At 55.7% G+C, this 13,913-nt stretch overlaps 1 protein-coding gene across 2 annotated transcripts; it reads right to left on the bottom strand.

Annotated features, from left to right (window-relative positions):
* Positions 1 to 308: 308 nt before the first annotated feature.
* ARPC1B (actin related protein 2/3 complex subunit 1B) lies at positions 309 to 13,067 on the bottom strand. 2 transcript variants are annotated; one of them, XM_024571531.4, is made up of 10 exons: positions 12,916 to 13,067; positions 7,010 to 7,086; positions 6,125 to 6,229; positions 5,460 to 5,682; positions 4,634 to 4,741; positions 3,301 to 3,507; positions 3,141 to 3,216; positions 1,993 to 2,195; positions 931 to 1,021; positions 309 to 622 (listed from the first exon to the last, which is right to left on the bottom strand). In XM_024571531.4, exons 2-10 carry the CDS (start codon positions 7,071 to 7,073, stop codon positions 584 to 586), a joined length of 1,116 nt encoding a protein of 371 aa, XP_024427299.1. In that variant the 5' UTR covers positions 7,074 to 7,086; positions 12,916 to 13,067; the 3' UTR covers positions 309 to 583. The 2 variants fall into 2 exon arrangements, with proteins under 2 accessions (XP_024427299.1, XP_024427300.1); XM_024571532.4 differs by having other exon boundaries at positions 931 to 1,017.
* Between the last annotated feature and the right edge of the window lie 846 nt (positions 13,068 to 13,913).

The raw sequence follows: 13,913 nt of genomic DNA, 5'->3' as shown, positions 1-13,913 counted from the left end.
GAATGAAGGAAAAGATAACTTAAAAAATGAGCATTTACCAGAAACCCACTGCAAACATTAAATAGAGTAGAAATAAATTTACATTAAAGCCCAGAAGCAACCTGGAGTGAGCAACCACTTGTCTAAGAACCTGACTACCGAATGGCTGACAGGAAAAACAGCCTGGTCCTGGCAGCCTCCGGGCAGGACTGCAGTGGCAAAGGAACCATTTGGGGGAAGGCTCTTGGGTTTACCAATCAATTTTACTGGCAAGAAAAATTAGCTACCTATGTCCATGCAAAAACCAACAACTTCGAAACATCGGCAAGCATGTCTACAATTATATTTTTATTACCTCCATGTTTTGAAGCAATTCATGACCAGCAGAGTGCTTTAGGGACATATTTTTACAATAAATGAAAAGTTTTTGTTCAAGAAAAAGGCACATGTTCCTTCAAATAGGTAAGAAAAGCTTCCTACCCCTCCCATCCCTTTCCCCTGTGGGGACCCAAACTGGTACCCCAGAAACATTCAGCAAAGCAAGCTTTAGCTTCCCTGATCCCTCCCCCAGCAGCTGGGATGAGGCCAACATTCTCCTCATAGGTCATTTGATCTTGAGGTCCTTCAAGGCTGATTCCAAGCTCTGGAAGGAGGTGAACAGAATAGACTGGTTCTCAGCTGTCCTGCAGCTGTCCTACCTGCAGGGACCTGGCCTGCCCCTGCCCTGCCCCAGCCAGGCAGAGGACTGAAAACTTTGTCTTTGGGATCCAGCAGACCTGGGTTTGAATCCCAGCCCTAAAAAGTTGCTCCAGAGCCTGCTGAGCCCAGGTGTCAAGTGGTTGCCTCTCATCCCCCCACCTCATTTCATCCAAGTGCCTTTCTCCTGTAGGAAGGAGGGACAGGGCATTCAGGGTGGCTGCCAGGGAGAAGGGTGGGGAGGGGGAGCCTCACCTTCACATCCCAGATGCTCATGCCGCCATCCATGCCAGTAGTGCAGAACTGTGAGCACTTCGCCTTGCCCCCACTGAGCACTGAGATCTGGCTGCAAAAAGCATGAGGCTTTTATGGATCCCAGCCTATGCCTGCGCTGGACTCAAGTCCATACTGCCTCCAGGAGCTCCTGACTTCAGGGACAAGTGCTGGGGTGTGCCTCAAAGGGAGAGACTGGGAGGCAGGCTGTACAGGATGAGAGTGGGGCTCACAAGTCTGCTTCAGGAACAGCAGTAACGTGAAGGGTGCACACAGCAGCCCAGGCATCTGGAACAGGGCACAAAGGCCTGGGCAGGGCACGAAGGGTATGTGTCTGGGGAATGTGTGTAGTGATGGCAGGGTGGCACAATGGGAAAAAAAAGTAAAGGATGGGGCTGGGAGGTCAAGGAGTTAGTTCTGAAGAGCTTTGAAAGCCCGGCAAAGGTGTTTGGTCTGAAGACAACACTGGACTCACAGGAGGGTTGAACTGGCTCGGTCAGAAAAGTCTTGTCACAATTTTTTCTCTATTTGCCATGGAGCAGACACCTGTGGCTGGTAGGATTTGGAAGTTTTGGAAGGTCTTCACCTCGTCCCACCCAGTTCCTCAGGAGACTGTAACCTGACCCTTAATTCCGCTACCAGGTGACCAGTTTCTAGCACCAGGCCCGCTTCAGCTATGGCCCAGCTCATAAGCTGGCTGGTCACTGGCTGGTCACTGCCTTGTCACCCCTTCTACCCCCTGCCGAGAACTACAGGCACCAGGCCTGTGATGATCCCCACACTGCCATGTCCTACAAATGCTGAGAGGCTGGCTGCTCTGCCCTTACCCGATACTATTTTTATGCAACCTGAAAAGGCTGATCTGGGTCCCTGTACCAGGGCTCCTGCCTTCATGCTGCTGGAGTGAGTCCAGATCAGCAGCTCCCAGGCCCACCCCCTCCAGGCCCTCTGCTCCTCCGCTCCACCCGCCCACCCGCCCACCCACCGTCACCTGGCTCCTTTTTTGGGCAGTGAACTCAGGGCCCGCCCCAGGCCCACCCTCACCTGACGCTGTTCTTGTGCAGTGAGTCTAGTGCTCCTCCAGCCACACCTCCTTCAGAGCTTGCCTTCTTGTCCAGGTTCTGGAAGCGCTCACGGGCTGTCAAGCCACGCTGCGAGCTTTGCTTGGGCACGTCCAGCCGCCCACCGAAGCTCAACGTCCCCGCGGCGCCGTCGTAGGTAAAAAGCACTGGGAAGCAGTCGTGGCCCTGCGGTGAGTGCCGGGTGCTATTTGAGCACAGGCTGAGGGCAGGCGCAGTGCCCCCATTTTCCGCAAAGGGAAACAGGCTGGAAGCAAGGCGTGCCGCCAAGGGGCACTGGGCCATGAGTCTGACGAACCCCATGGCTGGATGCGGGACTTGGGTGGAGGAGCTATGGGGAAGCTTATACCCACTTGAGGACATAGCCAGGCCAAGCCCAGGTAGAGGGACCAGATGTTAGGCGTGAGCATATGGGGGCGGCTCCTACCTCAGCAAGGCCAGCAACTAGATAAGAAGGCATGTTTGGGCCTCCTATCCTAACCAGCAGGTTACACTTGCTCTGAAAGAGACCCCCACAGCTCTATCTTCTCTAGGTCAAATAACCCTGCTCTCCCTCTGGGAGCCCCATTATGTTTGCTGGGGTGGTGAAAAGGGATTGATAGACAGGTAGGCAGTGGGAGAGCAGTAGTGCCCTTCTGGACACATGGTAAAACTGCACTCCCTGCACACACCCACTCTGAGTTAGGTGTGGCTGTCATTTCTACTGGCCAGTAAAGTAAGCATAAATGTTAGGATCCATCCAGGGCATGTAGTCCACTTCCCCCTTCTCCCTCCATGGCAGCTGGGGGAGCATGTTGGTGACAAAGTCTCCATCTGCAATGAGCAGAGCCCCCCTCACAACACCCACACTGGGCATATAAAGTGAGCAAGTCTGTCCCTGTGTTTGGGGATACTTTTGTTACCATAGCTTAATGCAACCTATTCTGGTCAATAGAGGTATATGGATGAAAGGATGGGTGGATGGTTGGATGAAAGGAAGGGAGGGAGTGCAGGTGGAAGGGGGAAAGGGAGTGAAGCGAGGAAAGGAGAGAACAAGTGGATATAACTGCCTGGGCATCTCTAGGCTCACTGGGAGACCTGCTCTAAAGGGCCACTGCTTCCCTCCTTCCTTACCGCGGCCACCAGACTGTTTTCTGTGATGAAGGTCAAGGCCAGCAGTGGCAGCGTTTCAGAAGCCAGAGTTGCGACTCTGAGTGAGAGAGAGATATCAGCCATACCAGCCCCTTCCTGCTCTATATCTTGGTTGTCCTCCCCTTGGGTGGCCTTTACTCACGCCATCTTCTTGTCAGCATCGGCCAGGCACACGGTGCTGTCGTGGCTGACCCAGGCCACACGGCTGCCGCTGGCTGAAAAGCAGACACCATGCACCCAGCCGCAGCTACTGCTGGACTCGAACATCAGCTCCCCAAAGGGCATCTTGGAGCCCCACGGGGTGGGTGCTGGTCGTTCCTCCACCTCCTTTATGTAGGCTGAGAAGATCCTGCCCACAGAGGACCCCCCCAAAAAAAAGGTGACTGGGTGGGTGTGGTGGGAGAGGGGCCCCACCAAGAGACACCCTTTCTCAAAGCAGCCTGGTAGGGTCAGAGCATCTGGCTGGGAGCTCATGATACCAGAGCCAGCTCTCCAAGACCTGCATCTTCACACATGGTCAAGTCTGGGCCTTAGTGCCCTCTCTGTGTAATGAGTGGGGCCAAGAGGTCTCCCAGCTCATTGTCCTGTGAACTCCTGTGACTCTTATCTTACCTGAGGACTGACCATCCATTGGTGACACACCACCAAAGGGTGTCCTGGTCTCCATCATACTGGTCACTACTCCACAGCCAGCTCCTAGGTGCCCTTCCTCCCTCTTACTCTGCACCTTGAACCAATCTTGCCCCTTGTCCTGCCAGCTCTACTCTGCCCCCCGCCCATGCTCTTTCACACATTATTCCTCTTTACATTCCAGGGCCAGCATGGGGTCAACTGACAGACCAGGGTGCCAACAAACCGGCTCCCTACCCACCAATAGAGCCTCATCAGGACATCACCCTTCCTGTGCCCAGGGCCTCCAAAGGGACCTCCAGAGCCCGTGGTAGTAGCCTCGTTTCCCAGGTGGAGATTCAGAGACGTAGGCCATCTGCCTGGAACTGGGAGTTGGAGACCTGGGGAGACTTGGGGCTGCTGAAGGCAGAAGTAAAAACAGCCAGTGGCTACTGGAGACTACATTCCAGGCCTTAAGATAATGAGGCAGGCTCTGTCCCCGCTTATCAGTCATTTATACGCCAGTGTGAAAAAGCACACCCATTCATTTTCCTTCAGATAGGAGGGAAACTGAAGAGGTGGGAGGTTCTAATGAAGCTGGAGAGGAAGACCTAGGAAAGAAACCTTGCTGACATTAAGAGGCAGAAAGAGGCTAAGGCTCTCCAAGGGCTGGGGACAGGACCCACTGATGATCCTTGAAAGAGCAAAACCTCACAGATGCTCGAATGAGCCCCCAGGTCACCCTGCTTACAGCAGAATTGGTCTGCAGCTAGTCTGGAAAGCAGGGTGTGGGGCTCCCAGGAGGGGGCTCCCCTTCACCTTCCAATCCCTGTTCCTGCATGGATGTCAGGGCCCCACCCTCTCACCGGCACTTGAAGTCGCAGGAGCCTGCGGCCAGGAGCACATTGTTGGGGTGCCAGTCCAGGCTGAGGACGGTGGAGCGAATGGGCTTCTTGATGTGCTTGCACACCCACCTGGATACAGCAGTCAGACAGGTAGGGGGAGGGAGGAACAGACAGGTGGGCAACCCACTGGCCTCAGTGCCCCAGGAACTTCAGGTTCCCGCTGGGTCCTACAGACCACTGAGGTCCCAAGAGGGAGGCATCTGGGTACTGTCAGCCCATGGGCTTGTCAGGGCCAAGTTCTGACCAGTAATGTGTGGGAACTCTATCCCTGGTCTCTTTTAAACCTCACAACCCCGGCAGGCTCAGTGAAGCTGCTAACGGGCTAGAGTGGGATTTGAATTTTGGTCTCCCAGACTCCAGCCTGAGCTCCTGCCTGGCCTGTGCCCTCAGAGACTCAGGGGAGAAGATTATGATACAGCTGGAAGCTTGTGTCTGGGTACCTTGGGTAAGTGGCTTTGCCTCAAGGCCTTACTTTGCTCATCTGTGAAGTACAGACAACAACAGATGCCCAGTCCAGGGAACCATGGGAAGTCAACATATGTGCAGAGCTTAATCTGATCACCATAGAGGTGGTCTGGAGTGGTCTGTGTCTATTACTGAAATAGGGCTGTGGGAGCACCCGGTGGTGTGCAGAGCCCCTCGCCTCACCTACAAGGTCCAGAGAGGACCCACTTCTCCAGGGTCGTGTGAACAGGGGGCCCAAAACCCCAGCTGGTGCTTTCTGGGCCTTGTTGGTCTGCAGCCCAGGGTACCTCACAGCCCACTTAGGCCCCACCCAGGCACCCACCAGTCATTTTCCTGCTCAAAATAGCAGATGGAGATGACACGGGAGCCGCTGCCCACAGCGAACTTGTTCTCGTTGGGGGCCCAGCGCACGCAGCGAGCAGCCCGGTTGATCCGCAGGATGACAAGCGTGGGCTTCCATGTGCGGCCCTTCAGTGTCCACACGTAAGCATTGCGGTCTGTGCCGCAGGTCACAATGCGGTTACTCTCAGGAGCCCAGTCGATGCCTGTGGGATGGGGAGCGGGACACTGGGTTGAAGTGAACTAAGCAGAGGTGGCTGACTGTACAGTGTCCATGTAGTGTCCATGGCTCCAGAGGTCACAATCTGAATGAAAGCTGCTCTGGGAGATGCTACTAGAGCTAACTGAGGGTGTTACAGCTTCCACAGCTATCACCAAACATGCTGGAAGGCCAAGCCAAAAGACAGAAAAGCAAAGCATCCATGGTGATGTGAGCTGCTGGATCAAACCTTTCCCGAAACCCAAAACTCTGAGTTTTACAGTAACAGGAACCAACATAATCCTTTTATATCTTAAGCCACTTTGAATCAGGGTTGTGTTACAACCCGAACTATCCTTACCAACACAGTGAGCGGATGGACGGCCCTGGTTGGCCACACCAACCCCCTACCTCTTTTCAGGAAGGCAGTCCCAGCCAGCCTGACCCACCTGTCACCTGCCCGTTGTGCTCCTTGAGCTCATGAACCTTGACCCATTTGGCCCCGCTTTTTTCGTAGATGTGCACCTCGTGGTTGTTTGGGCAGATGGCAATCTCTGCAGGAAAGACGAGCGGGGTGTGGGGAGTTGGAGGATGTGTGCGTGCCCAGGTTCCCTCCCACCCTCACAACTCCCCTCTGCCAGAACACCCTTCACAGGCCATCTGGGCAACACCGTATCCTTTGAGACTCCGACTCCTCTGCCTCAGAGGGGTTTTCTGAAGTCCCTCAGGCTCCCTCCCCCATGACACTTCCCTAGTGACTGGTCACCCTTCACCTGTACCACCCTGGACGTCCCTGCAGTAGTCTCATGACCTCTGGGAACTTCTCCCAGTCCCCTGCTACTGACCTCTGCTCTCAACTCCAGCCATAGTCTCCTTGCTGTTCCAACTCAGAGACTCTACACCTGCCCCTCCCTCCCCTCCTTTAGGTTCTTTGTACAAATGTCACCTCCTTCAAAAGGCCTTCCCCGGCCACCGTTTCTAAACCAGCACCTCTGCCTCCACTGCTTTCCTCTACCCTATCGGTTGGTCTTCATAGCTCATCTCACTACCTGCCCTTGTGGGTTATGTCTTCGGTTCCCACCCCCTCCCCCTCCCCCTTCCCGGGAGCCCCCACACCTACAGCCCAGCCCTCTCGGGTTCTGCTCTCATCTCCACCCTTCAGTGCCCACTGGCCCAGCTGCCCCTGCTTGTCCCGGAGCTGCTCATCCCTTCCCTCCTAAGCACCCAGGACTGAGGATGAAGGAGGGGGACAGCTGGACCCCACAGAGCCCACAGTCCAGGGCGCCTGGCTGCTTTAATGCCCACGTGTGCTCTGGGGATCAGAGGGCACTCACGAGTGCGGTCCTTGTTCCAGGCGTGGCAGCTGATGGGCTCCACCAGGAAGCTGTGGTAGGCCATGGCTTCTCAGCTCCTGTGCCCAAAGGGGAGGAGCCAAGTCAACCCTGCCCCTGCTACAGACTAGGCCCCAGCTGACCTCACAGGAGGGCAGCAGGGGCCACCCTGCCTCCCAGCTCTGGCTTGGTGCCTTGCTTCACTCTGAGGCTCCAGGGAACAAAGAATGGCATGGTGAACGGGGGGTACGGGGGTGTGGGTGAAGCCACTACTGTGAGTGGGGTGTTCTGGGACCCTGCGCCAGACAGGACATCACCCATCATCTATCTGTGCCTCGGTTTTCTCAGAGAAAACCCAGAGCTCACCCAGGTAGAATGGAGACCGGTGCTCTCTACACCCAGAGCCCTGGTCTTCCCCACTCTCTTACAGGTGGAGAGAGGACATAGGGGAGGGGAGGGGGCTGGTCTGTAGGCACCTGTAGGGGGTGCACAGGTGGACAGACAGATTCCATTCTCATCAAGAAAACCCATTTGCGCCCCCAGCCAGTGTAGCTCAGTGGACTGAGTGCCGGACTGCGAACCAAAGGGTTGAGGTTCAATTTCCAGTCAGGGCACATGCCTGGGTTGTGGGCCCAGTATGGAACATGTGAGAGGCAACCACACGTTGATGTTTCTCTCCCCATCTTTCTCCCTCCCTTCCCCTCTCCAAAAAAATAAATAAGCCTGAGTGTGAGGTGAAGGAGAGCCCAGAGGGCAGCTAGGTACCTGGAGGAGGTACCCAGACTAGGCCCAGTTCAGGCCTCAAAGCAGCAACAGCCACTGGACATCCCACCCGGTGAGGGGCCAGCCACTGCCTCCCTCCCCCAATCCCAGCTCAGTCCCTGCACATCCCCAGCTTCCCCCTACCACTGGTTGAGCTGCAGGGGAGCTGGGTGGCCTGAGGAGGGGTGGTGTGCACATCTAGGTGGGTCACCCACAGCCTCTCTTTGCTCTTAGCCCGTCTCACCCAGCTCTGCACATTTCCGCCCTGGACTGGCTGGCTCCTCCCAGCAACTGCCCTCTCAGGCCACGCCCTCACTCCTGGCCGTGAGGGTGGGCGAGGCCCCCCTGCCAGTTCTTCACTCAAGCTTGCTGCCCTCAGGCACCTCTGTGCCTGGGGCATGCAGAACTGGCCTGCACACATGCTGTTCCCTCCCCAAGGAAGACTGCTCCCTGGGGATGTGCCTCATGTTCCTTCAGGGCCAGTTCTGTCCACACTTCATTCCTGCAAGCCATTCTCTCCAGCCACTCAATGCCCGCCTCTGTTCTGTTTAGCAACATCCTACTCATCCGTAAAGACCAAAGTGAATATTACTTCCTCAGCAGCCCAGGCTCGGGCCACAAATACTCATGTACGTTCAGCTCTGCACTTACATAAGCACACTGCTCCCATACAGGTGTGTTCAGCCTTGCACACACACACACACACACATGCACACTGCTCCCACAATGGCTGCCTCCCCAGCCTCTCTCCTTATAAGGCCTCTTTGTGTAGAGCAAAGCCCCGGAAGTGGCGACCAAGCTGTCAGCCCAGGTCTCATGGGGATTTCCCCCAAGCTTCCAATGCATCTGCACTGGGCCAGGGTTGGCATCCAGTTTTGCTGGGGCAGGGTGTCATCACTGTCTACACTACAGATGACAACTCAGGAGTGGGAGCTCCAGGCCTGTCTGACTGCTAAATTGTGCCCACCATTTCCCAAGATCACTAACAGGGCAGGGGCAGGGCTAAAGCCAGAACCCACTACCAAACCCCCGGGCTCCAGTGGAGGCTAGCCACCCCTGACCCCTTCAGTCCCAGGAGGCCCAGAGGGAAGAAGCCTTGTGGCTGCAGCCCAGGATGAGAATGAGGGCCCTAAACCCCAGATTCAGGCTCAAGCTGGTCAGCAGAACCCAGCTTCCTAGCTCCAACTGTCACAGAGTCGCATGTGGCCAGGCATTTCTGCCCCTTGCAAGGTCTTGGCAAGAGTGTCCAGTCATGGAAAAGCCTATCTAGCATGATGTTCCAGAGTTCCAGGCTGTGAAGATGGGAATCTGGGTCAGCTGAGGACAGTGGCCCCATACTAGCAAGCCATGTAACCGAGAGGATTAGGGAGCCCCCACCACTTTTTCCTGGGACCCAAAGTTTGTCAAGTGGGAGAGGGAGGGGCTGGCAAAGATGGCCACATGCACAGTGGGACAGGCAGGGGAGGGAGGTTCAGACTACACTGATGAGCAGTCCACTCACCCTTTAGCATGAATTCAGACAGAAATACTTCCTAGTTCACTGAAACAGCACCTTAAGGGGGACAGAGGGTGTGGTGGAAGGCAGTAGGAGTGGGCAACATGCATTTCCCTTTTTTCATAACTTCTGCAAAGCAACTGAAACCAGCAGGGCCTCAACAATGACTCCCATCCCCCACTTACTAGGGAGGAAGTGGGAACCTAGAGAGGAGAGAGGCTTCTCTAGCCACTGTAGCTTCCTAGCTCAGGAATCATTGGATTGTCCCTGTGGTCAGACCCAGGGAAACAGCCTTCACACTGGGCCACCCGCCTCGGGAACTTTGACTTAATCATTGCCAGGAAAATCTCTACCTACAGAGGTGGGGAGATGGGCTGACTGCCAGTCAACCTCCTTCTGAGGAAAACGCTGTTGGAACTCCTTTGCCCTTGTGTCCCTCAGTGATGGTTCCTGGTAGAGACAATGGCAGGCTGAGGCTGTGGCCTCTGGGACACCCACCCACTTGTCACATGGTTCTGTGAGCCAGCACCCTGTGGGCCCATTTGACGGTTAAAGACAAGGAGAGGAGGGAACCCTGGGGATGGCATTGGGACTTGGAGTCCACAACCAGTGCAGCCCCCCATCACCTCTGAAACTGAACGAGACTGGGGGAACATGGGCCAAACCCTGAAAGAATCCCTGCTCTCCCGCAGCCTGGAGCCAGGATCTCTCTGTGGTCCCAGCAGTACCTCCCCCACGTCCACACACAGCAGATGCTCAGTGTGCTTGGACCCAGGAGGACCCATGGCTGGGGGTGTGAGGGCAAAGAGTGACATGGGGGCCAGAATGGGGTGTTGGTCTCCAAGGTGAGGTGTGGGTTTCCATCCAGCGGATGCCAAAGACCACACATCGGGGTGTGAACATAAGCCCCATGGGTTACTTGTTCACTGATGTATCCCCAGCACCAATTAGAGTACCTGGCAAATGGCAGGTGCTCAGTAAGTATTCTTGAATGTGGCTGAATGAATGAATCGTGTCCTTTCATGTCTGTCTTAGGGGATGGTCTATAAGGGACATGCTGTATGACTTCAGTGGCACGTGGATGAAATTTGTAAATATTTACTGGAGAGCATGTGCTCAAATTTTTTTCTTGATAGGATCGATGATCGGAAAAGCTTGGAAACCCATAATCCAGAGGAACTTTCGAGAATTTGGGGAGAATATAGGTCCTCTCTGAGGCAAAGCAAGCCCGGTGAAGCCTCAGGCTGCCCTGCCAAGGGTCTCAGGCCTCTGCGCTCCTTTCTTAAAGAGCCGGGTTCAAATTCTGGCTCTGTCCATGCTGGCTGGATGCCCTCAGACAATGCTTTCCTCACATCTCCATCCACAAAAGGCTGGGGCTGGACAAGGCACCCACTGTAAGTTTTTTCTTACTTTCAAGAAGCTTGCCCCGCCTTCTCTAACTCCAGACATTTGGCTATACTTGAGGCTAATCCACGCAAGAGCTGCCTGGAGCAAGGATCTCTGCTCTGCAGGCACTGAGGGAAGTCCCCACCCAGCTCAGAGGCTGGCTGGAGAGAGCTGCCCCGAGCCATTTTGCAGCATGCTAAGCAATTACTCAACTTCCTGTTGTGCGTGGAGCAGCCTTTGCCACCCCAAACAGGCCAGCCGATCCCTTCTCCCCAACTTTGCTCTTGAAGTCACAAATCAGGCAAAGAAAGTTAAGTCAAGAAACACAAATGAAAACAACCACATCGCACCATAAAGCCCCAGTTAAAGTAACTCAAACAAAACAAAAATCAAAACCACATAAAACTCAATGCTGGCGGGGCTGTAGAGAAATTCTCATATGTTGCTAATTTGTTCAGTCTTTCTGAAGACCAATGTGATAATGTATAATTCGACAGCTGGGTTAGGAACAAACAAAACAGAATGACAAGAACAGGAAGTTAAGACTGTTAACACTATTGTCCTGTCCTGGCTCAGTTGGTTGGGTGTCTCCCCACAAAGTGAACGGCTGCCAGTTCAATTCCCGATCAGGGCACAAGCCTGGGTTGTGGGTTCTGTCCCCAGTCTGGTCAAGTACCACGGGCAACCGATTGATGTTTCCCTTCTTCTCTTTCTCCCTCCCTTCCCCTCTCTCTAGAAATAAACACAATATTTTAAAAATGCTTTAAAAAAAGATTGTTAACACTCTTTGGTGACATAAATTCATTTTAGTGCTAAGAAAATAACCTCTGACTTTTTTTAAAAGCAAACATGTTCATAATAATCCTCTTTGTAATGAGGACAGGGTAAAAAAATCCAGACGACTACAGATATGGAATAAGAACACGTGATATTAACATGGATTGTATTTAACTATTACAAACACATGTGTAATAAACTAACTTTACTTGCCATCTCTAAATGCCCAGGATTCCCCAGAACTTTCACATACATTCTATTCTCTCTAAAGCAAGCCAATAAAAAATATATATATATATATGTAATAAAATTATGAGGTCCCACTTACATTTTCAAAAAAGAAAAAATATAAAGCAAGCCTAAGCAGTTTTCTTTTTAAACTTCATTTTGTACAGAAGGAAACCGAGTCTCAGATAAAAGCCAACAGTTGCTCAAAGTCATATAGCTCTTAAAAGGCACAGCAGATCCCACCCCAAATCTCAGGTTAGGGTCACCCGGAGAGACGCTTTGGTAAAAGGGGGCAGGCCAATAGCAGCGCACACTCATACTCTGTGTGAGTATGTGCCTGGCACACTGTCACGTGCCTTACCCACATAATCATATTTATGCCTCAGGACTTGAACGGTCCCCATATTGCAGATAAGGCAAGTTGAGGCCCAGAGAGGTTAGGGGGCTTGCTAAGGTCATCAGCCAGTGAAGGAAGGAGCTGGCGCTCTTACCTGGGCCCTGAGACCTCACAGGCAATGGGCGACCTTACCCACTGGCAGTCCCGACCTCCGGGTGAGAGCAGCCTGCGGACAGCCCGGAATAACGGACGGGTGGGGGAGCCAGCGCCCCGGCTGCTTCCTACCAGTCATCCCCGTGCTGCCGCCGCCCGAGGCCCCGGCCCCGCCCCGCCCCGCCGCGCAGCCCCGCGCCTGCTCCGCAGCTGGGGACCGAGCGGCCGGTCAGGTCGTCAGGGTCTGGCTCCGCGGGCGGGGGCCCCTCGGCCCTGGCCCAGGGGCGCGGGGAGGAAGGAGGGGCCGGGCGGGGACGCCAGCTCATTTCCCGCTGCAGCAACCCGGAAGGCTGGAGGATGGAGGGGAAGTGACTGGGCGTGGGTCCGTCGCCCACCGAACTAACGGGGGACGCCGACCGCGACCGCAGGGCAAAGTCACGGACCCGGAAAGCGGGGGCGGAGGCAGGAGCGGGCGCACGGGCCGGGGGCTCGGCCACCCCGAGGACGCCGGCTGCGGTGAGCCCTGCGCTGTCCCCCGCGGAGGGGTCCGCCACCCGCGCCCCCGCGCCCCGGACCCTCTCAGCACTGGGCGTCCCGTTACCTCCAGGCGCCCCCACACATCCGGGAAGGCCCCCGCTTCACCCCCAGGCGCCCCTCCCCTCGTCCTCGCCCCGCGCCCCCTCATCCCCGCCGCCTCTCAGGCGCCCCTCAGCTCCGGGCGGCCCCCCAGAGCCTCCATGTGGGGGGCGCCAACGCCTCGGGCCCCCTCACCTCAGGGCTTTTGGCCGCGGACTCTGGGCAGTCGACGCGCCGAGCCGGCTCTGGGACCCGCAGCCACTTCCTCGTGGGCGGAGGGCGGGGCCTCGCAGCTTCGGCGCCTCCGGGAGGGGCGGGGCTCCGGAGGTCCGAGGCCCCGCCCACGCCTCTGGGTTTGGGGCCCTTCTCACCACATTATGGATGGAGAAACTGAGGCTCAGAAAGGGGTGCGCAGCCTGAGCAGCAAGCTGGCGGGAAACGGGAGTCCGGTGGGAACATGCCCCCCTGCCCCAGCTCCTACCACCACAGCAAGAGCGGCGGGGGCTCTGGGTTCACACCGACTGTGACCCAGCCACTTAGGGATCCTTTGCAGCACTCGGCCCCCAGCCCGCCGGGACTCCCCTTCCTTCACCAGCTGATACACGCTGGGCGCCAAAAGTGCAGCAGGGCGTCGCCGAGGCAGCCAGCGCCCCCACTCCCCGAGTCTCAGCGTCCACACTACGAACCCGGGGTGGGGGTGGGGCAGAGGGCTTGGGGGCGGAGTACGCACCAGCGCCCTGGCTGACTCTGGCTGGCCCAGCGTTTTCTCTCAGTGCTGACTTCTTGCCCTTTTGTTCCACCGCAGACTGCTTCACTCCTTTTGCGGCCACCTGAATTTTGGTCTTGGACCAGGTGGTCCCCAGGGGTCTTTCCATTTCTACCCTCTGTCTCATCCTTGGACATATTGATAGGTGGCCTGACAGATGGAGGAGACCTTGATGAAAACCCTGTACCCTTTCAATTCAGGCCCCTATCCCTAGGATTGACCCATTTCACCCAAAGGCAGCCAGGCAGCAAGCAGCAGCGAGGGTGGGTTGGGGTGTGGGGTCTCCATGGTCTCTGGAGGTCCAGACCCAGGAGCTTTGACAGGTACTGTTCTTTCTGCCTAGAACGCTCTTCTACCCTCTCCCCACCTGACCTACTTCAGTTATCCTGCAGGCGTGGCTGAGCATCTTAGCTCCCGTTCACCCTGA

The sequence above is a fragment of the Desmodus rotundus genome, chromosome 1, assembly GCF_022682495.2.
Source record: "Desmodus rotundus isolate HL8 chromosome 1, HLdesRot8A.1, whole genome shotgun sequence".
In the NCBI taxonomy this organism is placed as follows: domain Eukaryota; kingdom Metazoa; phylum Chordata; class Mammalia; order Chiroptera; family Phyllostomidae; genus Desmodus; species Desmodus rotundus.
Note: the sequence above shows the minus strand (reverse complement) of the source record. Positions and strands in the feature narration are given on the sequence as shown.

Bases quoted from the DNA above. Each gene is read 5' to 3' on its own strand.
- ARPC1B (XM_024571531.4), bottom strand. From the start codon at position 7,073: ATGGCCTACCACAGCTTCCTGGTGGAGCCCATCAGCTGCCACGCCTGG. The intron at 6,230-7,009 runs GTGAGTGCCCTC...TCTTTCCTGCAG, and splicing joins CTGGAACAAGGACCGCACTC to AGATTGCCATCTGCCCAAAC. The intron at 623-930 runs GTGAGGCTCCCC...ACCTCCTTCCAG, and splicing joins TGAGCATCTGGGATGTGAAG to AGCTTGGAATCAGCCTTGAA.